General features: G+C 45.9%; 2 protein-coding genes across 2 annotated transcripts in view; one reads left to right on the top strand and one right to left on the bottom strand.

Moving 5' to 3' along the window:
- The window catches only part of NME9 (NME/NM23 family member 9), a 46316-nt gene extending 39351 nt beyond the window's left edge, over positions 1-6965 (top strand). Inside the window, exons 7-11 of the mRNA XM_007947540.2 lie at positions 1399-1481; positions 1837-1929; positions 3585-3739; positions 5167-5307; positions 6914-6965. Coding sequence (XP_007945731.1) covers positions 1399-1481; positions 1837-1929; positions 3585-3739; positions 5167-5307; positions 6914-6965 — 524 coding nt within the window. The remainder of the gene's footprint in view (positions 1-1398; positions 1482-1836; positions 1930-3584; positions 3740-5166; positions 5308-6913) is intronic.
- Positions 6966-12610: 5645 nt separating this feature from the next.
- Positions 12611-13647, bottom strand: part of ARMC8 (armadillo repeat containing 8) — a 138572-nt gene continuing 137535 nt past the window's right edge. The window contains exon 21 of the mRNA XM_007947497.1: positions 12611-12644. Coding sequence (XP_007945688.1) covers positions 12611-12644 — 34 coding nt within the window. The remainder of the gene's footprint in view (positions 12645-13647) is intronic.

The raw sequence follows: 13647 nt of genomic DNA, 5'->3' as shown, positions 1-13647 counted from the left end.
AAAAAAAAAAAAAAAAACCTACTGCCATCGAGTCGATTCCAACTCATAGCAAGCTCCTTTGGGTTTCTGAGGTGGTAAATCTTTATGGAAGTAGACTGCACAGTCTTGCTTCTGCGGAGTGGCTGGTGGGTTTGAACCACCAACCTTCTGGTTAGCAGTCAGATGCCTTAGGCACTGTGCTACCAGAGCTCCTTTTCAATAGCAGAAAGCCTTCCTTAAATGTAGATATCATCATGCTTCATTGTAGCACAACTGATGTATAAATTGAGAAGCAGAATAGTGTATTGGAGAATAAAAGCAGGAGTAAACTAGAGATGGGCTTGTGCACTAGACACAGGCCTCCCTGCAGCCTCTGTGGTTCAAGCAGCTGACACCTCCCTCATTGGCACAGCTAAATGGGTCAAGTGGACCCAAACCTGAAGGCAGCCAATCAGGAGACTGGTCAGTGAGCCACAACTGATCCTTTAGTGCAAAACGAGCTCAACCAATTTGATCTTCTTTTGGAATTTAAACTGAGATGAGGTCTGAAGTTGCAGTTTGGTAGTATGCGCTAGAGATGAAAACTCGTGAAAATTCTTGTAGGCTTGGGACCTGTGACAACCATCATTGGGCACATCACAGGAAAGTTAAAGAGCAGGAGTGAGAAAACACAGCAGATAGAGGTTGTTGTTGTTAGGTGCCATCGAGTTGTCTCAGACTCATAGTGACCCTGTACACAGCAGAACAAAACACTGCTCTGTCCTGTGCCAGCTCCATGATCCTTGCTATACTTGAGTCCATCATTGCAGCCACTGTGTTAATCCATCTTATTGAGGGCCTTCCCCATCTTTTGTCGACCCTCCACCTTACCAAGCATGACGTCCTTCTCCAAGGAATGGTCCCTTCTGATAACATGACCAAAGTAGTTGAGATGAAGTCTGGCTATTCTTGCTTTCAAAGAGCATTCCTGCTGCACTTCCTCCAGGACAGATTCATTAGATCTTTTAGCAGTCCATGGTACTTTCAGCATTCTTCACCAGCACCAACTCTTCTTCAGTCTTCCTTGTTCATTGTCCAGCTCTCACATGCATATGAAGTGATGATTGACAATACCATGGCTTGTATCAGGCACACCTTAGTCCTCAAGGAGACATCTTTGCTCTTCAGCCCTTGAAAGAGGTCCTTTGTAGTCGATTTGCCCAGTGCTATACATTTTCTGATGTAGAGGCTGAGAAGTCAAGAGAGGGTGACAGGGAGTGGCCACGAGGGAATACAGGGAGCCCGGGGCTGTGTATGGCACTTGGTGCACCGGGGCCTTTTGTGGAGACTGCAGTTGCCCTGTGGGGGAACCTCTGCAGAGCCTTGGAGGTGGTGCTGTGAGACCAGCATCCAACAGCACTGTCCTTCAACTTGTTTCAGTTTCATCGGGAAAGACTTGTACCTTGGCCATCATTAAACCAGATGCAGTGGTACATGGCAACACTGATGAGATCATTATGAAGGTAAGGAAGACAAATGTGCTCTCCACAACTGTCTTAATGTCTTCTCTGGTGGAAAAACAGGAAGTGTCATCAAGGGGACATCCTGGTGAACAAGGAGGCTTCTAGGGAGTTTTAAGTAAAATGCCATTTAAGTAAGTGAAAATTGTTAACTCTGATAGTTAAGTAAAATGCCACTAAGTAAGTGAAAATTGTTAACTCTGATTGGGACTGATAGCATTGGTGATGAGAATCCCCACAATTTTCAGTGGTGCCTATCTTTTTCTTTTACCTCTTAAGATAAATGTGAATTTGAGCTTGACTTACCCTTTCAGAGCATTTACAATACATATATTGATTGCATATATATATCCTACAGATCCAAGAAGCTGGGTTTGACATTTTAACCAATGAAGAGAGAACCATGACAGAGGCAGAAATGCGGCTCTTCTACCAGCATAGAGCTGGAGAGGTCAGCTTGTCTGTTCCACACATTCAGCACACTCTCATTTCTTTATTTTTCCAACATTGGGTTTATAGGTTGGTACTAGTTTGGAAGAAAGTAGGCTATTATGAAGAACTGGAATACAGCCAGCAAGTGGGCCATGAGTTTGCTCTCAGAATAGTGATGGTAGGTTATGTCAATAGGTAAAGTTCTTTGGTTGTAAGGAAAAGATTTTGACTCTAACTTAAGTAACAAATAAGGAATTATTAGGAAGATACTCCGTAACTCACAGAATTGAAGAAAAAGAAGGGAGATTTTAACAGTAAGTTCTTGGGGGAGAAAAGGAACCAAGACAGTTCTAGGGTTCTCAGAAGCAAAGACTCACGGATAGTCATTTTAACCTGCCATTGGAAAACTCAGATCCAACCTCTTTCCATTTGTTATTGTTATGGCTTCCCTAAGGAGTCTGCTGGCACAGTGGTTAAAGCATTCAGCTGCTAACCAAAAGGTCAATGATCAAACCTATCAGCTGCTCTGTAAGAGAAAGACTAGGCAGTCTGCTTATGTAAAGATTTACAGCTTTAGAAACCCTCTGGGGCAGTTCTATTCTGTCTTATAGGGTCACTATGAGTTGGAATTGACTCGATGGCAGTGGGTTTTGGTATGGCTTCCCTACAAGTGTCCACTTGACCTAGCTTGGGTCACAGTCACACCTCTTGGGTTAGTGGTGTGTGTGTGTGTGTTAAACTAGAACTGAGTGCAATAGAGAAGGGTTGTTCCCCAAAGGAAAACTAGGGTACTGCAGGGGTAATGGCTGCAAGGCATTGCAATAAATAAAAAGAAGAAAGAGAATCAACTACAGTCCATCCCTGGGTTATCCAGTACCCACACAAGATGATTTCTTTATATAGTGAAATCTGTGAGAGCTGGGACTTGCTAGGACTCTTTTTCCAGGTCTCACAAGCTTTCTGCCTTTAACAGGGTGCAGTCTTACCACTTTTCTGTTGTTTTAGTGGAAAATGTTTGAGTTTTCCTTCTCTGATAGGTTTCTGTCTTACACAGGTTCCAGCTTTCACACGTTTTACTGTATATGGTCTTTTTAATAAGGAGCCCTGCTGGCAGAGTCGTTAAGCACTTGGCTGCTAACCAAAAGGTCGGCAGTTTGAACTCACTAGTTGCTCTACAAAGTGTGGCAGTCTGCTTTCATAAAGATTACAGCCTTGGGAACCCTGTGGGGCAGTTCTACTCTGTTCTATAGGGCCACTGAGAGTTGGAATTGACTTGATGGCACATCACAACAACATGAGATGGAATTGGCTCACTGGCAGCTTTTTTTTTTTTTTTTTTTTTTTTTTTTTTTTTTTTTTTTACTTTTTAATGTTCTTACCTAACTCACTGTAATAATTTCATGTTCAACCAAAAATGAGTCAAACAAAGGTCTTATCCTTTTGCCGTTAAGTTATATCTGAATTGTCTAGGTGTGGTTGGTCACCACCACCCCTCTCTGGGTCCTCCATGGCAGGAAGAGGTAGCCAGACAGGGGAGGTGCAATTGTTGGGTGTCCAGGAGCGTGCTGGCTGCTGGAAAGGCTGCTTCCTGACCCCCTCCCATCTCATAGGTGGGGGCCCTCTGCAGGCCCCAGTGGCCCTACCCTGGGTCACTGTTTTCCCTTCTTTACCTAGGAAGGATTTGAGAAGCTGATACATCACATGTGCAGTGGGCCAAGCCATCTCCTGGTCCTCACGAGGACCGAGGGTGCTGAGGATGTGGTCACCGCCTGGCGAACCCTCATGGGGCCCTGTGACCCCAATGTGGCCAGGAGGGAGCAACCTGACAGGTGATACCACCAGCTATGGTCCTTTCATCTATCTCAGAGCCTACATCCAAGGAAGCTGAGAGCCCCACCTGATGTTCAGCCCCAGCACGGTGGCTAACACAGAAGGCTGTCTGACAGCTGGGAGCGCCTTTCTTTGTTATATATTTAGGGGACTGTGACCTCTTTGTTACGTCTTTGGAGAAACCCTGACATGCTCCCACTCTAAGCTATTCACCAGCTTTTCGCTGAGTACCTCCTGGGAGCTACCTCCTCTCTTCTCTTTGTTCTCCTGAAGACTACTGCTGCCTTCAGTCCTCAGCCACTGTTTTTTTCAGCCAAAGGGTCCCATGTATGAGCCCAGGGCCACTAGCAACAGACCCAGGAAAATGCAGAAGCAGGCAAGCCAAGTCAAGAGATTTGGGGATGGGGCCTGGGAATCTGCACTGTAGACTCCCCCTTCTTGTCAGGGTGTCCTGAGGCCCTCCAGTATCTGAGCACTGTTCTGTACTGGCTTGTATAGGCTGGCTTGGGCTGCTCCTTGGCCCAGTGACTGTTTAGCCTTAAACAGCTGATGTCAAATTTCCAGTGCACTTTGTGAGTCGGATCCGACTCGACGGCAGTGCGTCGCGTTTGTTTGCTTGGCCAGTGAAACCGAGAGAAGCCCAGCTGACAGGAGAGAACCAGAAATTAGCAAGAAGCCAAGAGACTACAGTTGTACCCTGTAGCTGTAGGGGGCTGGGAGCATTTATCTATTAGGCAGCCTGGGCTTAGGCAGCCCAGGGTTCAGATCTTAGCTCACCGTATACTTGGGCAAGCCCTTCTCGAAGCCCGCCCTCTCGTCTGTAAACTCTGATATAAGTACTCCAGCATGAGAGCCTGTCCAGGCATGGTTAAGAGCACAGATTCCAGAATCTCCCAGCTTCCTTTCACTAATTGTGTGACCTTGGGCCACACTTTAGTCTTTCTGTGCCTCAATTTCCTCATCCAAAAAACAATACTAGAACAGGAACTGCCTGAGATGTTGTGAGGATTAAATGAATTTATATATATATAAAATACTTAGGTTATTGTGAGAACTAACTATGCAAATCTATATAAAGCATTCAGGAAGGGAGTTATATCAACAAAATGGCAGCTCCTGAGATTATACCATTACTCACATGTCTTTAAAATAGGAATGATGACCAAGTCTCCTTCATAGGCTGTGGTGCAAATGAATGAGAGCATGGATGTGAGGCCCTGGCGCTGTGCCCAGACATGAGCACGCCCGAGTCCCCGTCAGCTGCTCTTACTCTCACTGCCACTGCTCTGGGTATTTCCATCAGAGGGAAAACAACTTCACAGTAACACAGAGTGCTGATTGGTGGTTGGCGATCATGCTGCCAGAAAGCAAAACCTTTCTCTTCAAATGAAGCAATTGTTTCTTTTGCATTTTGCCAACGTCCCAGTCTCCGTGCTCAGTATGGCACAGAAATGCCCTTCAACGCCGTCCACGGAAGCAGAGACAGAGAAGACGCCGACAGGGAACTGGCACTGCTCTTCTCCAGCTTCAAGTTTTCAGACAAAGGGACAGAAGCCCCTCAGGGTAAGTCATCAGATTTGGTCTTTTAAACCTGAGGTGAAAAGAAATTTGACTATGTACTTGAGTGTGTGTGAGGACTGATAATCACTATTTGGTTACTAACCCTTCGATCTAATAAAGTCCTGTTCTAAAAAAAAAAAAAAATTAAACCCATTGTCATTGAGTCAGTTCTGGCTCATAGTGATCCTAGAGGACAGAGGAGAATTGCCTTAGAGTTTCCAAGGCTGTAATTGTTACAGAAGCAGACTGCCACATCTTTCTCCCATGGAACAGCTGGTGGGTTCAAACTGCTGACCTTTTGTTTAGCAGCTGAGTGCTTATTGACCACTGCCCCACTAGGGCTCCTCGTTCTGGGGAAAAAAAGGGCCATTATGTAACTTTGGAGTTCCTGGGTAATGTAAATGGCTAATTAGCTCGCTAATAGAACGGCTGGTGGTTTCAGTCTACTTCCATAGTGATACTGCCTCGGAAACCCAAGGAGGGGTTGCTATGAGTCGGGTCCGACTCGAGGGCACATAACAACAACAAGAGGTGCCTAGAGGTACCTTAGAAGAAAAACCTGGTGATCAACTTCTAAAAAGCCCCGTGAAACACAGTTCTGCCCTGACACATAAGAGGTCACATCACCACGAGTCAGTCAACTGGACCTGCAACTGGTTTGGTTATGTAACTTTACCATCAGTCCTGAACTGTGTTGTGCTTTCATAGATAAGCGTTGCACTTTAATAAATACCTCCATAAAATTTCTGCTGCATTCTTAAGCATGAATCTTATTTCAGGCTCATATTCTTGTTGGAAACATACTTTCCATTTTCCTGTGGAAACCACTGGGAAAACAAAATTGACTTTATGGAAGCCACTTTCAAAGCCAGTCAGTGACCAGATAATCACCCCACACTTCCTGTGTACTTTGCACCATGCTAAGCCCTCAGAGATGTATCTGAGAAGGAGGCTGCAGGTCGCAGGATTCTCTGCCGAGAGCCTGCTATGATTCTCCCTCATGGTCATAATCTAGGACCATTCTCTTTTGTGTAGAGCTTTCAAACAGCCTCACTACTTCCAAATCTGAGTAAGAAACTCAAAGGCTCTAAAGAGCAGGTGACTTGCCCCATTAGTCCTGACCCCTGCTGCTCCTGCTGTCTCTAGTTTTGACACCTAAATGAAGTGGACGGAGCCAAGGGGCAAATATCCTAGAACTAATTCTTGGGAGAAAGCCACACACAGATCTAAAATGGTAATAAGCTATGTGTGCACTGAATGTTTGGGCTTTAACTGATATGTCTGCTCAACTATTTGACATGCTCGTGGCCTCCTCAAAATCTCAAATCCAGTCAAGAAAAAATAGGGGGTCAGAGGGGGCACTGTAAGGTGGGGCAGGAACTGACCTGTAGCAGCCTGTTTAATCCACTATCCTGTGATGTTTGTTTCCACTGTCAGCTGAGGAACTCACATATTAAGACCCCTCTTTGGTGTCCCTCCCACCCCCACCCCTCACTTCATAGTCAGTCCATACAGTTACGTCCTCTTTTCCACCTTGTGGATGGTGGGTAGGGCAAAGGATTTGGGAGGGCTGTTTTGGGAACCCTACAGTGCATCTGTTGTCCCACAGGCAGCCAGGCCCAAGGGGCGGCGGGCCCTGCCGAGTCACCAGGCTCCATGGACTGAGATGACTGTGTTGCTCTTCCTGAGCACGTGACCAGGGGTCGGCCACGGGATCAAATGAGTGCATTCAGGTCTGCTGCTCTAAGGACTCTTCCAAAATTGGAACTCACTCTTTTGAGCACTAATACTTTTTTTAATCTAACTAATTTTCATGGGCAATGAAAAGATACACTTTCCTGCCTTATTAAACAGTATATTGAACGCATACTAGCATTTTGGTGTCTCTGGGATTTTAAAAAAATAAATGAACATCACTTACTGTATTTTGCTGTGACATGGTATCATTTCAGGGGATACTGAGTTACACAGGATGTCTCCCCAACAGTAGTCTAGTTTCTAGATTAAAAAAGTTAAGAGATTAACTTGGTAACTATGAACTTGAAAACAGTACAGGAAGATTAGGCATGACACTACTGGGCACGTCAACATAGAGGTAGGCAGAAATCAGCTGTAAACCCTTCTCATGCTGCTTACCCATCATGGGGACAACCATTAAATGCTGTCAGATGTGCCCACCTGTGGTTCAGTGATACAGGGCATGTTCATAAAGCAATGATTGAAGTTTATAGTTGGAACCTGGGTTCATCTAATTTTCTTGACAACCTCCTCCCCATTTCTTTGGGTTCTGATTTTGGATAAAACCTCATTTTAAAACCTGAGGACCCCATCTTGTGGGGCCAAGCTGCCTTCAGCTTTCACTAGATTGCCTGACTGAGCTGTTCGTCTGTGGTTTTTCTCTTGAAGGACACAGGAGGTTTCACAAAAGTTAACTGTTATCACTCCCCATGAACGGTAATGTGCATTTACTCCTTCTCACCAATTTGCTTGTTGGCTTATTTGGAAGTTCCCCAAGCCGAGGCAGACTCTTTCCTCTCCAAGGAAAAGGCCATGTTCTTCTGCACCATGAGGTAAATGTCAGCAATTTCATTCTCACTTGCTGGTTTTCTCCAGGTGTTTGTTCTTATGACTTGAAAAAGTTCTTTAAATGGACAGGAGAAAACAAAACCAAACCAGAAAATCCAAAGGAAGCTCTGGTGGCTGTTTTGGGAACCCTACAGTGCATCTGTTGTCCCACGGGCGGCCAGGCCCAAGGAGCAGCGAGCCCTACCAAGTCACCGGGCTCCGTGGACTGAGAGCTCCCAAAAGACTGCTCTTCATGATTGTGTTTATTTTTCTGTCAGCCTACAGCACAAGGCACTCTGGGCCAGGCCCTGTGCTGTGACCCTCACGTTCCTCAGCCTGAGAGAAAAGGATGAGTCAGGCTGCGTGAAGGTGGGACCAAGGCCTGGGACACTGGGTGTTCAGCCATGCTTCTCCCATGATGCTCCATCACTGGATGGAAACATCCATGCCTGTTGTGCTCATCAGGACCTGGGCAGGACCCCCACATGAAGCCCGGTGCTCAACAGAGCCTTCATTGACAGGATATGCCCAGAAAGGTGGACACACGGCTCCAGACCCACAGACACACAATCCATCATGGGGCTGTGCTCTTCCCTTTGAGAGTGGGCTTACAAAGGGGAACCCACTTAGTGTGTGCCCACCGTGGAGCTTGGAAACAACTTGGAAGAGCCCTAGACCCAACACCTGGGCTGCCACACCACAGGGCCAAGAATGGCTCTGAATGAGCTACTTGGGGGCAGAGGTGCACCCAGCTGACAGCTAGCTCATCTCCCCAAAAGCCAATGATCATCTGTCACTGGCAAGATGAGATATGGAGTGAACAGGGACTCCACAAACAGAGGAAAGAGGGGAAGAGAAGAGGGGGAACTGAGCTTGTGGGGGAGATGTGTTTTTACATGTTTAATAGCTCTTTAAAGCTTCCAGGAAGTAGCTAGGCATGGCTGGGCTGGGGTGATAGGGAGGCACTGGACCTCTAGGGCCAGAGTGGGAGGGGTGGTGATATGTGCCCTCTTCCCTGCTACTGGTGGCTCAGGGATACTGGGGCTTAAGTCTTGTAGGGCACCTCTTCTCAGAGTTCAGAGTATAAGGAATGGGGCACCTGAGAGTGGCTAGAATGATGGCCTGACTTTCCATGACACAGCAAACCAAGGGCTGGAGAATGGGCACTGCGTTTGGTGTTAAGGTCTCTCAGCTTCTAGGCATGAATGACTGACAGAGTGGCAGGTAGGCCTGGCCTCATGAAGTCAAGGAGGATGGCTCCTTCCTAAGGACTGGCTCGGGGCCACCTGCAGTGAGAGGCTGACTGCCAGGCAGAACCAAAGCCAGGAGCCAGGGGCTGCAGAAATGGAAGGAAGGACCTTGGACCAAAACTTCCCCTATTCTGGAAACTGACAGCTGCCTCTCTGCCCACCTCGGGGAAGGTGAGAGCAAAGGGGGCAGGCAAGTCTGGCCAGCACCAACCCCTGGGGCAGGCAAGTCTGGCCAGCACCAACCCCTATTCCAGGTGGCAAGGTGTTGCGACCTGTTTCTATGGGCCATCTATCAGGACCCGGAGTGGGAGTCTCCCTTTCCCCTTCTTTCTCAGGCCCCACTTCTAAGTTTCTCCTGTGACAGTCATAGGACAGAGGCCTGCATGCTCTTCCTCCTACTCTCCTAGCCTTGTCTCAGGTCCCCTCAGGGCCTCCCTCCATTCACATCTGCTCCCCTGGTAGCCACCTCAGCGTCCTCCCCATGCTCTGTGGCATGTGTGTCCTTGGCTTTCCCTCTGTTTCCAGTGAGGCAGGTATTCTGCTTTAGAGATGGGGTAAGGAAGACAGTGCAACCAGTAAGGGGAGAGCACCCATGTGTCCTTGCAGAGGGACAACAGCTGCTGTTGCACAGTACACACACCATGTGCCCACCTCTGGACTGGAGTCAGGTGGGTGGTGGCAACAGAGGTGTGGATATCTGAAGGGGGAGAGGAGAGGAAGAGGAGGTGGACCCTGTATCATGGGAGCTGTGGTGGCTGGGAGAAGCCATCTGTAAGTCTGCTGGTCCTCAGGAAGAGGTCAGGAGAGGCATCCCCAGACTTCTGCAGATACCCCTGGAAGGTGGGGTCACTCAAGGGCCCAGTCCTCTGAAACGCAAAGCCACCTCCCAGGCCCTCATTCACCAAGAGCCACAGGTTTCACAGGTTTTAATGTTTCCTAATGTTCTAGACATTTGGAAAACAGACTCCTTTTTAGAAGTTGCCATCATTTTTCTTGGCTTTTATTAGCATGTGTTAAAACCATATTATCCAAACACTACCAGAAGAACATGTATTGTTCTGAATAAAGTGCTTAAGGGGAAAAAAAAAATGCAACTTATTAAATTGGACATTCTTTTCTAGTTCATAAATGTTGGGTTACAATCAGGGCACAAAAGGAGAAACAGAATGCAGTATTAGAGCGAGAAGCTTAGTTAAGAACTCGGGTGTTGATACAAGACCACATCCCATTCTTCCCACTTCCTTGCTGAGTGAACACTGCACCTGCGTGAAGCAGCAAACAGCTTTGTTTTAATAAATATATTTTCCTTCATTTAAATCAGAAAAAAAGTTAATTGTAGTAAAGCACTTTTTATTTGACCATCTGTTTATGCCCACAGGCAAGATTTATCCACAGAGCTGAAGGGTGATAGTGTTATTCCATTGGGCCTTCAGCTTTCTGATGCTATTTAGGCTCAAGATTGTCTCAGCAATTCATTATTGGTTTCTTTATATTTACCTGGTACGTTCAATACTAACTCTACAGTGTTTTATGCTATAGATGCCAACCCAAGATATTTTCTCAGTACTGGAAACTACAGTGAGTGGGCCTGAGTAAGGCTTTATTTCCAATAAGCTAAGTTTTTGTTAAGCTGGCTGTCCCACACTAGCACTCTGATGTCTGCACAAAACCCAAGTCCCTGTTTTGACAGATTTTTAAACCAGTGATGTGCTGAAAAAATAACAACTTAGAAATCTTTGTGTTTTAATCTTGGGAGGTCATGTTGAGACCAGGAAAAATTGCATTAAATACATTTTTAAAACATTCCTTTGCAATCAAACATAAACTCTTCCAAGGAAGGTACAGGGCAGCTGAGATGTGAGTAACACCACCTCAGGAGTGGCAGGTGGGCCGAGGCCCCACCAGGGCACACACTCACCGCAAACTTCTGGGCTGCAGACTTCGCTTTCTGGATACTGTGCCTTTGATCTTCTTTAGCAAAGGGAAAAGGAAAGCTGGTTCTACCTTCAAACAGTCAAGAGCAACCTCTATTGAGTTCTAGCTTGAAGCTGACCCAGAAGTAGGAGTAGGTGCCAAGCTAAGGGCTACAGAGGGCTAAGCAGTACTTGCTGTAAAAAGAAGTCATCTTCGGCCATCTTGGGGAGATTCCCTTTCCTTCACTCAACTTGAGTACTTTAGGAAAACGTCTTAGCCACATCTTTTACTAAAATTTTGATTTCATTTTACAAAAGCACTCGGAACATCAGTTTGCCAAGCACAGCTCAGAGAAAGATAGCTTTCTGAACTATTCTGTTCTTTGCTTCTTTCTCCAGAGGGATCCATGGAACATTCTCCAGTTTCACAGTGATACGTGCTGTTCAGGAAGCACAGGTGATCTGACTTTGTTTCCAGGAAGTGATGACCTGCTTGACTTTTGAGATTAAACTTCCCTGACTGCCTATCAATCCTGCCAGATACTGTCACACCAATGACAAGATTCGGGGCTGAGGGAGGGCTCTAAGTCCCCAGTTCCTTTCAAAGGTGGCCCACCAAAGCCACGGCTTGGCTGTCGCTGTCAGTAGTTACACTTTCCTTAGAGATGTCAAAAATCCTCTGGTGAATCTGTTGCCTCACTCCACTCCATTCTGTCCATCTGCCTTGGAAGCCTGAGAACTTACTGAGCTAGGCTGAAAAAAGGCTCTGTACCTGCTAATATTGACGGCAGTAAGATGCTAGTTCACTATTTTGCACAGCACCATGTATAATGCCTGTTACTCAGGCCGACTACCACCAACTTTTTCTTCTTCTTCTTCTTCTTTTTTTTTTTTATAAAGAAATCTATGTAAGTTGAGGTTCAGAAATGCATATATTTTTTACTTACAAATATTCATCTGACCAAAATTTAACATAACTTTTATGGAACACTTAACAATTATTTTTGTTTTTAAAATAACATTTCATTCAAACTGTATATAATTCAGTAAAGTTTTTATACAGCAAGCAATGCTTAAACCCTGGAAAATCTGTAGAAAAGAGATTTTCACACAAAATAAGAAAAGAAAATTCTGAGGTATCCCTCATACACATACACCCCACACACACATCCACGCTGACCCACATGCACACCACACTGTACACACACCATTGTGTGTACACAGACACATTCATTCTCACTCAAAGTGGCTGCAGCATAGGCAAAAAATTGTAGGTCCAAAGGAAAATGATGAATGATTGTTCTAATAAAGAGTCCAGGTAGCTCAGAAAAAAACAAAACAAAGCACAATAGTCCTCTGAGGAAATTACTACCTCAAAAAAAAAAAAAAAAAGAAAGAAAGAAAGAAAAGAAAACAAAGTTCTCAAGATGAATTTGAGATCTAAGCCTACTAAATTGCTTTTGCAAAACAGCTCCCTGCAGTCCAAGGTGACTTGTGCAAATAGAAGGAATCGACCGAGGCTAGTTCCTGTACTTCCTTAACAAGGATGCGGGGTGCTCGCAGGTGCCCGGGGCGCCTCCCATCACGCCAGGTACTGCTGCAGTGCCGTCTTTGCCCTGAAATCACAAAGGTCCTGTCAGCCATCATCTCAGAATTTTATTTGGGGCAAAAAACCTGTGGTTCAATGATGATAGTTGGGGAGGTCTCAAAAGTTAGATTCCTAAGAGGAACTGGGCTGAGCCCTGCTGGGTGCCTACTTTTAGGGGCAGAGATCTGCAGCCAGCAGACACTTCATCTCTCGTATGCCCTGACATTTCATAGTTTTCCTGGGTCACTGGTGTACAGTGTGATCGAAATGGAACTCTTCACCTTCTCCCAGTGCCATGTAGAGCTTGTCTAGTGATGCAGGACATAAGAGAGGACACTTAGGGTTCTGAGATGCTAGGAAGAAAAATGACCCAGGAAGAGCTGATCAGATGCAAATTACAAGGTGCATGGCAAAGACCAGGACCCCTTAGGATAAGGCTGCCTCACAGTTCAAATGTCTCAAAATTGGGGAAGAAGGCTTCGATTTCATCTTGTTCTTCCCTTTATGCTTGATGACACCACCACTAACCGTTATGGCATGTGTGAGTCACAATGACTGGAGCCGGGTGGAGAGGGGAAGATGCAATGTAGACACAAAGACTTAACCTATCCTGATCCTTGTCAACATGCACTGTTTTGAGCTGGACCTGAAGACATCTCCTTTTCTATTCCCACCATGAGCTTCAGTTTCCAAAGAGGCTGTGATTGTTGGAGTTAGACAGCAAGCTTTAGCAACGGTTTCCCCTTCTAAGCTATGGAAATAAAATGCTAAAAATTTCAGTTACTATTAGCTGATGAAAGCCATGCCAACCAAGTAGACTGGGCATACGGAAAGCTGGACTTGAGTGCAGTTTCTACAATAAGTAGTAGACATAAGCCACTTTTAAAAGGTCTATTAAGGGATATTCTTATAATTCTTGAGTCTATATAGATGAAGGAGCTCTGGTAGCATAGTGCCTAAGGCACTGGACTGCTAACCAGAAGGCTGGCGGTTCAAACCCACCAGCCACTCCTCGGAAGGAAGGTTGGGCA

Source organism: Orycteropus afer, unplaced genomic scaffold (assembly GCF_000298275.1).
Source record: "Orycteropus afer afer isolate SDZICR_OR568_19922 unplaced genomic scaffold, OryAfe1.0 scaffold00188, whole genome shotgun sequence".
NCBI classification, from domain to species: Eukaryota; Metazoa; Chordata; class Mammalia; order Tubulidentata; family Orycteropodidae; genus Orycteropus; species Orycteropus afer.
The sequence above is the reverse complement of the archived record's forward strand: the minus strand, read 5'-3'. Positions and strand labels throughout refer to the sequence as shown.